The sequence below is a fragment of the Blennius ocellaris genome, assembly GCF_963422515.1.
Source record: "Blennius ocellaris genome assembly, chromosome: 6".
Taxonomy (NCBI): Eukaryota; Metazoa; Chordata; class Actinopteri; order Blenniiformes; family Blenniidae; genus Blennius; species Blennius ocellaris.
The window spans coordinates 19029301-19042821 of record NC_137655.1 but is presented as its reverse complement, the minus strand read 5'-3'; the positions used below and the strand labels follow the sequence as shown (position 1 = coordinate 19042821).

The window sequence follows — 13521 nt, the reverse complement described above, 5'->3', positions numbered from 1 at the left end:
ATGAGCACCAGCACAATAAATGAGATGGAATTGAGGAAATACACCCATGAGAGTGCACCATCAAAACACAAAGAACTGTATTGCATGACTGTGGCGCTTCAGCATCCAGCAAACTGGAATATTTGTTCACACAGAAAACAAGTGACGTGCAACCTGAGAACTTCTGTATGGCCAATCCCCCCAGGTTCATCTAAGGAAGACTTCAAGATTCAGTCTTAGGGTTCTTCCATTTTTTTCTTTTTTATCATGCTAGGTTGAATCCTCAACAAGCTCAAAACTAGTTTCTATATTTCGTTAGAATGTGATCAAAATCTTCAACTTTCACATAAAACAGCACAAGTGAATGGCTGTTCCATAGAGCAAAGCTCAGACATCTAAATAGTTGTTCAAGGCTCTTATTTGTCCTTCAGGTACGGAGCTCGAGGCCCCACTCAGCCTTTCACCGATCAGCACGCAAATGAACCATGCAAACACACAAATGTGTTAACTGGCAATGGACCTACTAAAATTTGTTTAAACCTTGAGACATTGAGCTGATGAAACAAACTTTGAAGTAGGTAAAGCCAGTAAGGAATTCCTCTCCCTATTTATTTTTTTGATCCAAACAGTGGCTTACTTGAAACTCGAAGGTCTCGTCAAACAGTGGGTCGTCCTGGTTCTGAGCAGCCGTGCGCGTCCGCTGCTCGGCACAGTCAGCTGGCACACCGTGCAGCTCCAGAACCACATATGGGTCGATGACCTCTCCTTTTGCCCCGGACCCCTGAGGCTTGGGCAAGTTGTGGGCACTGATTACCTGTGAAGGGAAAAAAGGTAATAATTTGAAGATGGAACAGAAGAATATCTGAAGATCTTGTTTTTAGGGTTTTACATCAGATAAAGTGTGTTCAGTTTAGTTTGGATCTTTTTTGTTTGTTTTCTTTGAGTTTAAATTGACAAAGATTTGACCTTTATTTATGGGTCTCTATTTACTTCTGTATTTACTTATTTTATCTACAATTAATACTTCCGGTCAGAGCTACCGTTAGGACCACATAGCCCCACTACTAAATACGCAAACGGACACAGATGGAGCCTTCTGTCTGTCTGCATTCATTCCATGCATATTTTTTTGTAGTGATTCAGGGACTTTATGGATACAGGGCAAATGGAATAGTGCCATTGATGACCTGTGGGGGCAAAGTTGAGCAGTACAGCTCATGTGGAACCAAAGAAAGAACAAAAAAGAAAACCCAAATGATCTCTTTAAGAAAAGACAGCCCAAATGTGTGCATGCAAAGAAGTATATCCATGACATTGCCTCAGCGTGGAATTCAGATAAAAATTTCAAATGATTTCTGTCAACAGATTATTAACATAAGTAACTAAATGATCCCCCAAACCAAACTTTTAATACTACTAGGGACTCAAATACTTATTTTAGCAATTTTGAACCCGTTTCACTGATTAGAAATGTGAAGCTAACAATGCAAACTGTTCTCTACTGTATCTATACAACCATGCCATAAAGTTAGGTTGTATGAGAGTATGAAAGCAGTGACATATGACAACATTTGAAATGCAAGTTATTTGCATAAAGAAAACATATTTGGGTCTTTTGTCATGACTTTTAGAAAAAATAAATGACAGACTTTAGTGTTATGTGAAAAAGAACAAGATCTGGACCTTAATGCGGAGAGTTTGAGGCGGGACTCCAGGTACGCAGCCATGTGTGTGGGCACTGAAATACGACACTTCGTCCCTCATCACGGCGGGCCGGAGGATATAACCGCACCCTCCATTCTGTGAGAAGCGACCTCGATGAAGGTCCAGCATGGCACCGGGAGTCTGCTGGTTCAAGGCCACAAGCTGGACCCCTCCCTTCCAGTACCCTTGAGGGTTGGGGTTGCTGGAGTCCAGACGCACCGAGCTGGGTCGTACCCGGGTCAGGGAGCGCTTGGTGAACACAACCAAGTCCTCGGGGCTCTCGCTGGTCAGCCTTCCAGCCTCTCCCTCGCCCAGAGAGCACAGCGTCCAGTAAGGCACCTCAGTAGGCATGGGCGTCCCGGGAGAGGACGGGCTGCCGGGGGGAGACTGCTGTTGCGCCTGTTTGCTGCTGGCCCTCTGAGCATAGAAGCTGCGGCTGCCTGTGCGAGCGATGGCCACCAAGTCCGACAGCTCCTTGTGGAGACGGAGCTTCCTGGGTTGAGAGGGTGGTGGCACCACCAGCACCACGCCCAGCTCCTCCTCGCCTGGGATGGTCATCCTCCTCCCTGCCAGGGGCCCCCCGCCTCCAATCTCCTCGTCCTCCTCAGAAACGTCCCCATCTGAACCGTCTTGCTCTGGGGGAAGCTTCTTCCCTACTAAAATGACGCGTCCCTTCAGCTGCTCAGGGGAGGGTAAAGTCGTGGCACGCCCCCCCAGGCTGACGGGAAGGGCTTCGGGGGTGTAAAGTCGGGATCCGAAGACCTTCTTTAGGTGTTGAGCCATGGTCCGCTGCTGGACTGGAGAACAGCGCTGACACAGGTACACCAGGAGCGGGTACTGCGAGGTCAGGAAGGCGTACTTATTGACCACCTCCAGGGCCGATCGGATAGTGACCAGAGTGTGGTGGTGGTGGTGATGGTGGTGGTGATGGTGATGATGATGATGGTGATGGCGAGGGATATCTGGTCCATAGTCGACACCGAGCAGAGGCTCCCCGTCCGGGCCGTCGGTGACTCCCAGCTCCAAACATCTGCAACCAGACTGCAGGGCCTTGATCAGCCCCCCGAGATCCGCTCTGCCATGGACTTGGTCATCCAGCAGGTAGGAGCGGTATGAAGTGCTGGGGAAGGAAATCCAAAAATATAATCATACTAATAACCATACATAATAATCATACAAAATAAGGCCTTTAATGACTTGACAGGGATTCCTTCATGACAATTACAGTAAAAGACAGCATTAATGGTGGATTTATAGACAATTATTAAGAGAAAGCAAAAATTCCCTTTTCAAACATCTTATTGTTGTTTGTTTTGGGGCCTTCCCATGTGGAGTTTGCATGTTCTTCCTGTGTATGTGTGGGTTTTTTCCTCCAACGGTCTAAAAACGTGTGTTTGAGTTTAATTGGTGACTCGAACAATAAATGTGTTTGTAGGAAAAAAAGGATAGCCCAAATGTAAGATATAAACACAAAATTTGAAAAGAAAGTTAATTAGAACTTGCAAATAGGAGTCATTATGGTTGATTGTTACAACAAAATTACTCCTAAGAGCCACAATATTTTTGAACCTTTATCAGGGAGTAGTCTCTTCATTCAAACACATGTTTCAAATCTTCTAATACTAGCTCAGGGATGACAAAATCCCTTTTTATGTATTATTCTTGTATTTATTTCTTAATGTATTGTTTTTATAGCTTTGTTGTAAAGCCCTTTGGGTACCACTGGGTTATTGTAAAGGGCTATACAAATAAAATTTGATTTGAAAATCCTGACAAAAAATGTAATATCTAAAAATTTAAAACAGGAACTGAAAATAAAATGAGGGTTGACGCCATTGTTTTCAAAACTATATCTGATATGAAAAATTAAAAAGTGAAAATACAAGTGAAGACATTGCAATCCTTAAACTTCTCAAGGTCCTGGATGTAGCCCTGATTTGGCCCGTGGGCTCCATGTTTTACAATTCTGCCTCATCCAGGCAGTGAGTGGGTTTTGTCAGATTGTATTTTTTAAAATGCTTGACATATTGGTAAGAGCCTTGAGAGAACTGTGCTGTAAGTATTGGCTATATGAATAGAAGTGAACTGAAAAGTACAGTGAAGTCTTTCCCGTATATTGAGGTAAAAACGGTCCATTTGACATATCTAGAAGTTATTTGTGTTCTTAAATGAGGCCAGGAATGTGGAATTTTTTCCACTTTTAATCTGCTTTGCCTTCGGTTTATTCTGCGTCATTTTCAGTGCTATGGCAACGACTTTTCCTCGTCACAAAAATCATATGCAGCTGGCGATATTTCTCCGTGTCCTCTGACCCAATAGGTCTTTTAATTATCATTTTTGTGAGTTCCTTTCATGCCTGTCATCAGCAAAATGAATTAATCTGCTCATAAAAGGCTCCATTTTCTTTTTTACATTCTATCCATTTGGAGGAAATTTTATCTTAATCTTGTAAATTAGTGTTAATTCCGCTCATATATAATGAAAAGTAAAATACATTTCTGGGGGGGATTTAAAAACCAAAATGAAATGGAAATATAATGTATCACATTTTGGGAATTTGGGTTGCATATGACATGTAAGTAGACATGTATATGACTTTACTGCATTTATTATTATTTAACCTTTATTCTTTTTGAATGTTAAAGAACAAGTAACTATGTACCAGCTATTTTATTTCATGACCTCTCCTGTATGTTTAGTTGCTTTTCTGTGAACTAAAAATTTGTAGTCCAAATAAATGAGTAAGAGTTGCACTTTTCTTTCGAGAGAACCTGTGGATCTCGTAAAAAAAGCCCACCTGATATAGTAGTGTGACAGAGGCATGTTCATGTCCTGGCAGACCCCCAGGTGCTCGGGGTCCAGGAGCTGGCACTCGGGGGACTGCAGGTAGCGGGCGAACCCATCCAGGCCCAGCAGGCCTCTCTCCTTGCCCTGCGCCGAGGGCTCGTAGCGCCGCAGAAGCTCCCAGCAGCCCTCCGTGGTGGCCAGGGACAGACCCTGCTCCGTCTCCAGGAAAAGGCGCAGATCCTGGGGGTCCAGACACTCGCGGTCCTTGGACAGCTGCACCAGCAGGAAGTAGACGTCGGGCCGGGTGCAGAGCTCGCAGAAGGCCTCTTGGAACTCCTCGCGGGTGACGTGCGAGGTCAGCTTCTCCTTGCTCCGCTGGATCTCCTTGAAGCGTAGACGTACCTGAGGGGAGGGAAAAGGAGAAATCGGATGAAGGTGAGGGGACTCAGGAAATTTGGATGGCTAATTGAGTGAAATCTGTAAAGTTAATTGCCAATATTCTCATTCAATAAAGCCACCAAATCTGATTAGGGTGTAGTCATCCCAACAAGGATATTAATATGACCTGCACTGAATTATTTATACCAGTGCAACCACCTACTCCTCTGCCTTTACCACATATTCTCGGTTTGGTCAGCTTTTTTCTATCATTTCCTCTTTGGCACTACGCCCAAGCTTGCAGAAATGTTCCTTTATCAGTTTTATCTCTCCACAAACATGTTTTCACAGACCACCCCACATCTCTTTCTCCGTCTTTCCAGATTTCTTCTGCTTAAGTGTGTGAGACCTCTGAAAACAGGGGCAATAAATTCAATCCAAACTATAAAAAGCAGAAAAGAGAGAGAGGGGCTGATCTCAAGAGAAAGGGGTGCAAACTTGACACACTTACAGAAGCTGATAGAAGCAAAATAGCACACTCTATACGTTCCGTGCCTTTATGAATATGAAATATACCATGTTTGTTTCATATCACATGAAGTGCTGGAACAAGTTTATGTGTAAAAAAAAAAAAAAAAAGATGTGCAATTTATAAAGTGTGATTCATCATTACATCTATACGGATAATTGCTCAGCCATCATCATCAGATATTGTGCCATTATTGTGGTGAAAAGCATTTCCTCAGCTGGCCCCCAATGACTTTCATTTGTGACTTTTTCTTACTATATAATCTGTGTTGTATCCTTTCTTAGGTTTTTTTTAACTTTTTCATAGCTTTTTGTCCCGAAGCTTTGACTTTGTGTCAGATTACCTCCCATATTGCTTTTCTACAACTCTTCCTTGAGCAACACGTCATCTGAATCCAGCCTATCACTCCAACTCAAGTAAAGAAACAGAAATTATAGCATTTCCAGCATATTGTTCTTCAAAGCTTTAAATCCCCGTGATGGACTGGTGACCTGTCCTGCTTCCCCCCTTAATCGGCTGTTGTGCCCCAGAACTATGAGTTTTATATAGAGTTGAAGAAGATGGAGTCTCTGAAAATACATGCTCGCTGTTTGGTGGTCTTGAGAAAATCTCTGAAAATTGCTTCCTGCTCTTGCTTGAAACTACAAATTTAAAGGATTTAAATGCAAGAAAACAAAAATAAATCATATCTGAATTTTCTTAAATGCAACCAGAAAATCTGCATTTATTTTCAAAACCACATTCTTTCACATGTCGCTTTCTCTTCAGCATGAAGCTTCTGAGGGGAGCTGTACAACTCTGCACACACCTTTGCTTCCTTGATACCGGGGCAGAGTTTGCAGATGGTGGAAACGGCGACATCCTCCGACACGATGCCGTAGCCATCCTCATCCACCTTAGCGAACTCCGCCTCCAGCCACTCGCTCCTCATTTTGGATCCCAGGCTTCCTTCCATGGCCACGCCTCCTCCTTCGCCGAGACCCCCGATGCCAAATCCCCCGCTGCCGCCTGCACCTCCCACGATGGAGGGATGAGCCAACAGATAGCGCAGGCCTGTTACCCAGATGTTGGCAACGTCTGCCGACAGTGCAACCAAATCTAGAGACTGTGAGGAGAGAAAGAAAAGACATTTTATACATCTCGCTTTTTTAGTCATCTTCTTATATTTTGTAAAAAGAACTAAGAGGAAATAATGTAGTTATTTAGAATAAATACAGACTATATTTATAGCTGTCCTTATATCACATGCAAAATAGATATAATGCATATGTAATAGTGTAAAAATCATAAAATTTATGAGAAACTGCTAGAAATGGAATACATTCTGCTTCGTGTTTAGAAGTCTCAGAACTTTCATTTCTCAGATTCACTCCTTTTGATTAGGTGTTTCTTGGTTGTTGAGCTCTTTCACCTGGTAGTCATCCCCGTGTATGATGGAGAAGGCGGCCTCCTCAGCCAGGTGTTCAGAGAGGGGCCCGTTGTGGAGGAAGGTCTCCGTGCTCTTCCCGGTGCGGACCTCCCGGAAGCTGGACACGTCCAGCCGAGCTCGGTCCCCGTCCTTCTTGGACGGCTCCCAGCGTAAGCAGCTCAGGTCCACGTCCAGAGTGTAGAAACGGCAGTAAACTCGAGAGTTGGGCCGGATCTTCTTCAGTTCACACCCACCTTGCATGAACGCCAAGCAGTCGGCAGCACTGCTCACCTGAAGCAAAGACCATCATCAAAACTAGTTTACTTCAGTGTTTTGTTTAGTTTTTTTCAGACCACCGATTCTTCAGCCTGATATATTTCCAGTCAACAGGCATTTGAGTCTTTATGGGCAATGTAATCTTGTCAATCTCCACAACTAAGGTATATATCAAGAGCTAACTGAATGTAGGGATTCACAATAGAAGGAATGAACCAAATTACTGAGTCAAGCTGCTGTTCAGTGTCCACATTCACATTATTTCTCCTTTTTAATAAATATAGTCATGACCATGACAGTGGTCAACGAATTCCATGAGGAATTGAACAAACTTGATTAAAAAGAAGACAAATGCAACCTTGATGTTTGATCACAACAATCCTTTCACTTCATCCTCATATGAATGTCAGCATTTATGACCAATTTGAAGAAATCCCCCTCAAGGCCATCAAGAGATAAAATGCAAAACTCCTGCCAGGACAGCTACATGTCATCTTGAGTTGGAATTAACGTTTGCTCCAAATTTAACATATTTCCAGTTACGCAGAACATGAATTGCAGCAGTTTGAAGATGGTTTGAGTACTAAGATTCTAATCGTGTTTCAGTCAAAGTCTAATTGTTTTGGTTAGTTTTACAAAATTCAATGAAGGCGAAGATGTGACTGAAATGATGGGAGAAGCTGGAATTTGCATTGATTACTGAAAACTAACACATAACAAGCCCATATTTATATTAAATAAGCATTTGTGCAAGATGCGATTTGATTGTGTTCTTGACGCTAATTAGAATAGAATACAATGGTATATAAGTAATGTAAAGTGACAATCCACTACTGCAATCAGTTCAATTCTGTCTTTTGTCAGTTAGAAATCCTTCTCAAGACTTGTGACAAGCCTTGGAGAAGCCACACTGACGTTTCACTACATCAGTGTAATCAGGTCATCGTCGAATCAGAGTAAATATGTTTCCATTTCTGAAGGAGCACAAGAGGAACATTGAAAGTCTAATCAGTCTATTCCTGCATCGCAGTAAACGTTTCACAAAATGTTGCATCAATAAGTCACACGGATCACTGATGATTTAATCAGTTCATGATTGTGAGTCTGATGTCCTGATACATCACATTCAACAGGGTTTGGACAAACATGAGATTGCAGTTACTGTAATATCTGATCACCACCATCTCACCAAATCATCCCAAATTACATTCCTGAGATTTCAAATTTACAAGGATGTGACAAAGTGGGTGACCGCTCCCTTCCAGGGTCACCACGGCAGATCAGCATGTTTGATCTGGCACAAGTTTTGCACATGACGCCTCACCTCACGGGCCTGCAACGATAACTCTAGTGGTTAAACAAGGCTCCAGAAAAAGAATTATAGTTTTTGAAAATTGGTCATAAAGGTTGAGGCCTTGCCTGATGCAACCTGAGCAGTTGGATATTAAGTTCCTGGTCAGTAATCAGGGATTACAATGGAATTCCAACCACAGAGATTGCTGTTCCAAATTCTTCATTCTTCATTAACCTCTACACCATGACTTTACTTTTAGTTGGCAGCACGGAAAAAACGGAAATCCTATATCAGCAACTTCAATCAGTGAAACTAGCCTTTTTGTTGAGACCATTAGAGATCTAAATGAATAATTCCTGCACAATAAACTGATGTAATCAAGGCCCATGGAGACACAACAGACACAATAAGTAAAAGCTTTGGGCTAATTTATTTATTTATTTTTTACCCCCAGTGAATGCTTTTTGATCTACCTTTTTCTCAGAGGGCATGCTGCTGAAGGACACCGTCTTCTTCCTGCCTCCGCCCATCTTCTGCACCGAGGGGTCCTGGAAAAAGATGAAGACAGACAGTTCAGTTCAACAATCTTTGTTGTTATCTCATGCATGTTGGGATGTTCTGTGTTTTGCCTTTCATCTCACTGGCTGTAGAACAAAATGAACATTGGGGGATGAGAAAGAAAAACACCTGAAGGTCAAATTCAGAAATATTCTCAGACTGCTTTCTCCGACAGTCAAAGTCATGAAGTGTAAAATGGTCATAGGGCTGAGCTGAGCAGTCAAACCCATAAAATGATAAAAGACCACAACATTTTCAAGGACAACACATATGTTTGAGTTTCAGTGTCTGTCTCAGCATCATACACACTCAAATATTCAGATTTAGGGCAGATTTGGTATGATGATCTTCAATCTGAACAGGGTCCATGAGAACACTCTTACTTGAGTCAAATGAACGTTATTAAACATCACTGCGTGCTGGTTCACAGACGCTGTTTTGGAGAAAACAGTGATGTGAAAATGCGTCTGGTGGATTCAGACATACAGTAAAATCATCTTTCCAGAATCCGACTGAACGAGCACAATGCTTCTTTGGTGTGGCAGTTTTTTTTAAATAAACACAATGAGCCATTCCTTCTGACTTATGAACCAGCAGATCAATATGATCACTTGAACCAGACTTCATGTAAACGGGACATTTTAATCTGTAAATCAGACCGAGCTCAGCCAGACTGACAAAAGAAAGCAGCGATTGCTATACAATGTTGTTTCTATGTGAAATCAGGTTTGAAAACCTTCTCGACAGGCATACACTCTCGCACACACACACACAGGGGCCGTCACTCTGCCTCTGGCTTTGTGCAGATTACGGCAGATTGATTGGCAGCTTCGTCGATGTGAGGCTGACTTTGATGAGCGCTACAACGTCGGATTTTTCCATGAACTTTCCGATAATTAGCTCTGTGCCAATTCTTAATGAGCTTTGACTGAAGTGACAGTGCATTGTCTTAAACGCCTCCCCCCCCACCACTACCACCCCCATCCCCAAGGTCTCCATCTGCCTACATGCTTGATTTGTGCCAAACAGAACTAAATGCACATAATCATTATAGCGAATCCTGCTTCCCTTTAGAAATGGCTTCACTGCATTTCGATAAGTCATGAATATAAAAGAAATTCTGATTATAAAAAAGTTTAAAAAAAAAAGAACTTACCCAACATAACAGACATTCATCCGTTGCGCCCTATTTGCATAACACAACAAGCAGTTATCTACGCCTCAGACGGCTGCATTATCAAAAGCAGAAATAATCTATTATCATTAACGCCTGAAGTAAATAAATACCTCAAAGTTTTCACGTCGAATTTTGACAGTCTACATATCTTGTTTACAATAGCTGATGTTTTCTAGTTTTTAGCCAACATCAGAATGAACATTAACCATTTCATACAAAAAATAGCAAACAATGAAGACTAACATAGTCGTTAATATCTTTTTAAAGCTAATGGGCAATATAACATATTTGATGTTTGAACATGTGCAGCTGAAATTTGTCAATTCAATTTATACCAATGTGATCATTTTAACATAGCCACTGCTTGTTGCTAACAAATAGCACTTTTGTTGCAGATTTGGTCAAAATGTCAGTTACGTTGATATCTTTTAGGGAATGCAGCTGCTTGTGTTATGCATAATAATATTAATAAATGTATATCTGTTAGCATTATTTTTGCTAGGAAACAATCACCCAAGTGCAATGCTTCTGTGTATGTGATGCCAACACAAATCTAACAATTCGGTATCTGGTAGCTGTAGCTTTCCATCTTCCTTTGTGTTTCTTTAAGGGAAGGAAAGCCCTGATGAGGCCTGAACACCAGCAGCGGATGAAGGCAGGACAAACAGCAATTATTACCTCAGAGAAAAAACCTGGGAACAAGGCAGAGAAAAGGATGAAAATTGTTGCCTCATTCCAATCCCTACACAAACACATATTGATTTCCAATTCCAATATTTCCACACCTCCCAGCGCACGGAGGGATGCCATGAAGGCAGCAAGGTCAGATCTTCCAATAAAGGCCATTTGATTCTTATTCACATAATTGTCCCACACAATATCTGTCTTTTATCGAGTTGGGCAGCAAAGGCGGCCGGACAGGCGGGCTTACAGAAAGCAGGTCAGCGGGTATTTAGTTGGGTAGATCAGGGCGGGAGTGGACGTGCACTCTGCCTCTCTGGCTGCGTTTGAGTCACTCCGAGACCGACGTTCAGGAACGCTGATGTCGCCGTCGCCGCTAATCCAGTATCCAGTGTGTTTGTGCGCATGCATGTTTTCGCTGTCTCTTTGACATCTCACCACATGACACACAATGCCGTCCAGGAAACTGTGGCTCGCGTCCTTGCGAAAGCCTTTAATGCCGAGTTGTGTTTGGCCTAAAAAGGGAATCTATCAGTTATAATCCACAGCCTGCTTTAAGCTCTCCAGTTCGTTTGACTCTCTTTAACTCAGATCTGACCACTTCTCCACCGGTGAAGGTTAACAACTTTATACAAAAGCCTCAGATGGAGAAACACTGGAGAGAAAAGTGACCAAAATCTGGATACAATGGAATTTGATCATCCATATAACCGCAAATAAGAATTATCGTACAAGGATTGAAGGTGTTTTTCATTAAACCTGCTACCTGTTTGCAAGCTTTCCACCAACGTTCCATCCAATACAAGACCTTTAGCTTACTTTAGCATTTTTAATGGTTTTAGACTTTTGAGCACTGTTGAGCCATTTCAGCTTTTGTAGCCAATATTCCTTTTTCAGCAATGTCCCCATTTTGAGGTGTTTCAACTTTACAAGCCATTAAAGACATCAGTTATTTGTTAGTTTGTTACTTTCAGCCATTTGGCACTCTTACCATTACCCTTTGATGTTTGGTGACATGTTAGGATGTGATACATCAATTAAACTGCTGAGCCAGTCTTATATTCAGGAGTCACACGTTATTCTAATAAGATAAAAAATGATTGTATTGATGAAACAATGTAAAAGCTACGTGGAGTCACAACAAATGGGCTGGAGGCCTGGATCCAACTGAACCTACTTGAGTCAAAAGGTTAGATTTCGGCTGACCTTGAGTGCCAGAACTAATTACAACAGCAGCGAGGTAAAACATCGGTTATACAAAGGGTTTGTCCAGAATCAGCTGGGATCAGCTCTGGTGCCCTACCACTCTGGATTGGATAAAATCGTATGGAAGCTGGGTGGATGGATTATGTTTCAGTTGTGGGATGTTGTGTTGCCTGTATGACACAGCGGTCCATCCTCTCCTGAGGATTATGTGCTGCAACATTGTGGGTGGAGGCAGCAGTGCAGTAATTATTGCAGTAATCTACAGCTCATGTGCAGTGGGGATCATTAGACGGATCATGAAATCAGATTGGGATTGGATTTATGCCATTCATTACCAAGTGGTGGATCACTGTCCGTTTGCATGTGTGTGAGATTTATACACAACGTCAACAAGCCAGTCAGTGGAGGGCAACCATCGAGGTACAGGGTCAATATCGGGATGTGTAAAATAAGTCAAATAAATCAAATTGTGAAAAACTGTTCAAATGACAGAGGTGACAATGGCTAAATAGGTTAAAACAGTTCAAATAGATCAAAATGCCAAAATTGTTGAAACCACTAAACATTTCAAAACTGTTGTTGCAAAGTTTTATCTACTGAAAATGAATGACTAAATAGGCTAAAACAGCTGCATAGTTTAAAATAGCAAAATGATTTAAACCACTAAAACTTGCTACATAAGCAAAAACAACCAACTTCGATTAAATTGCGAAAAAGTGGCTGGATAGGTTAAAACAGCTTAAATGGCTCAAGCTACTAAAATCAGCTCAGAGGCTTAAGATTGCTCAAACTGCTACAGTAAGCAGTTAAGAAACTGGAACAAAATTTTACTGGTTTAAATTTCATAGATTCATCATAAGCTACAGTTCTGATGAACATAAAATTGTGTTCAAGTTAAGAAATCGTGGCATCTTCATTGTGATGTTGTGAATGTGATTTTTTGGCTCCCCTTCTGTGTGTGTGTGTGTGTGTGTGTGTGTGTGTGTGTGTGTGTGTGTGTGTGTGTGTGTGTGTGTGTGTGTGTGTGTGTGTGTGTGTGTGTGTGTGTGTGTGTGTGTGTGTGTGTGTGTGTGTGTGTGTCTGTCCTCTCTCCCCGTTTTACTTTGACCTGTCACCTGTCTTGCCACCGTCGCTACACACTTGTCCTCCCTGTCTGTCTGCTTGGATGACCCCTCCAGGATAGCAACACTTTGGATGAAACCTTTAATAAACTTTTGGAACTTTATCTCTGTGTAGGAGTCTGCTTCTGGGTTCGCGCAAGATCTGTGACACAGACAATTCTGCAATGTTATAGACCCCTGATTTCCACATGAAAATAGTTTAGTTATGTTAAATTACTTGGATTTTAAATGAAACACTCGCATTATGTTAAAGTCTTAAAAATGAGACACAAGACAGTTCAAGAAACAAAACTACTCAAAGCTGAAAATAGCCTTTCATAACAGTTTGAGAGAGAAAGAGAGAGAGAGAGAGCGAGACCAAGACTGTTTTTCAGCATGAATTGGCTTGTATCTTTGCTAAATTGCACACAGGCAGTGTCCTGA

At 41.9% G+C, this 13521-nt stretch overlaps 1 protein-coding gene across 2 annotated transcripts in view; it reads right to left on the bottom strand.

Annotated features, from left to right (window-relative positions):
* plcl1 (phospholipase C like 1) overlaps window positions 1-13521 on the bottom strand; it is a gene marked incomplete at its 5' end in the record, with an annotated part of 90793 nt that overhangs the window by 20553 nt on the left and 56719 nt on the right. For both annotated transcript variants that reach the window (XM_080497723.1, XM_080497724.1), the window contains 6 exons: window positions 617-793; window positions 1663-2803; window positions 4481-4872; window positions 6186-6482; window positions 6789-7076; window positions 8829-8903. In XM_080497723.1, the coding sequence (XP_080353849.1) occupies window positions 617-793; window positions 1663-2803; window positions 4481-4872; window positions 6186-6482; window positions 6789-7076; window positions 8829-8903 (2370 nt within the window). The remainder of the gene's footprint in view (window positions 1-616; window positions 794-1662; window positions 2804-4480; window positions 4873-6185; window positions 6483-6788; window positions 7077-8828; window positions 8904-13521) is intronic.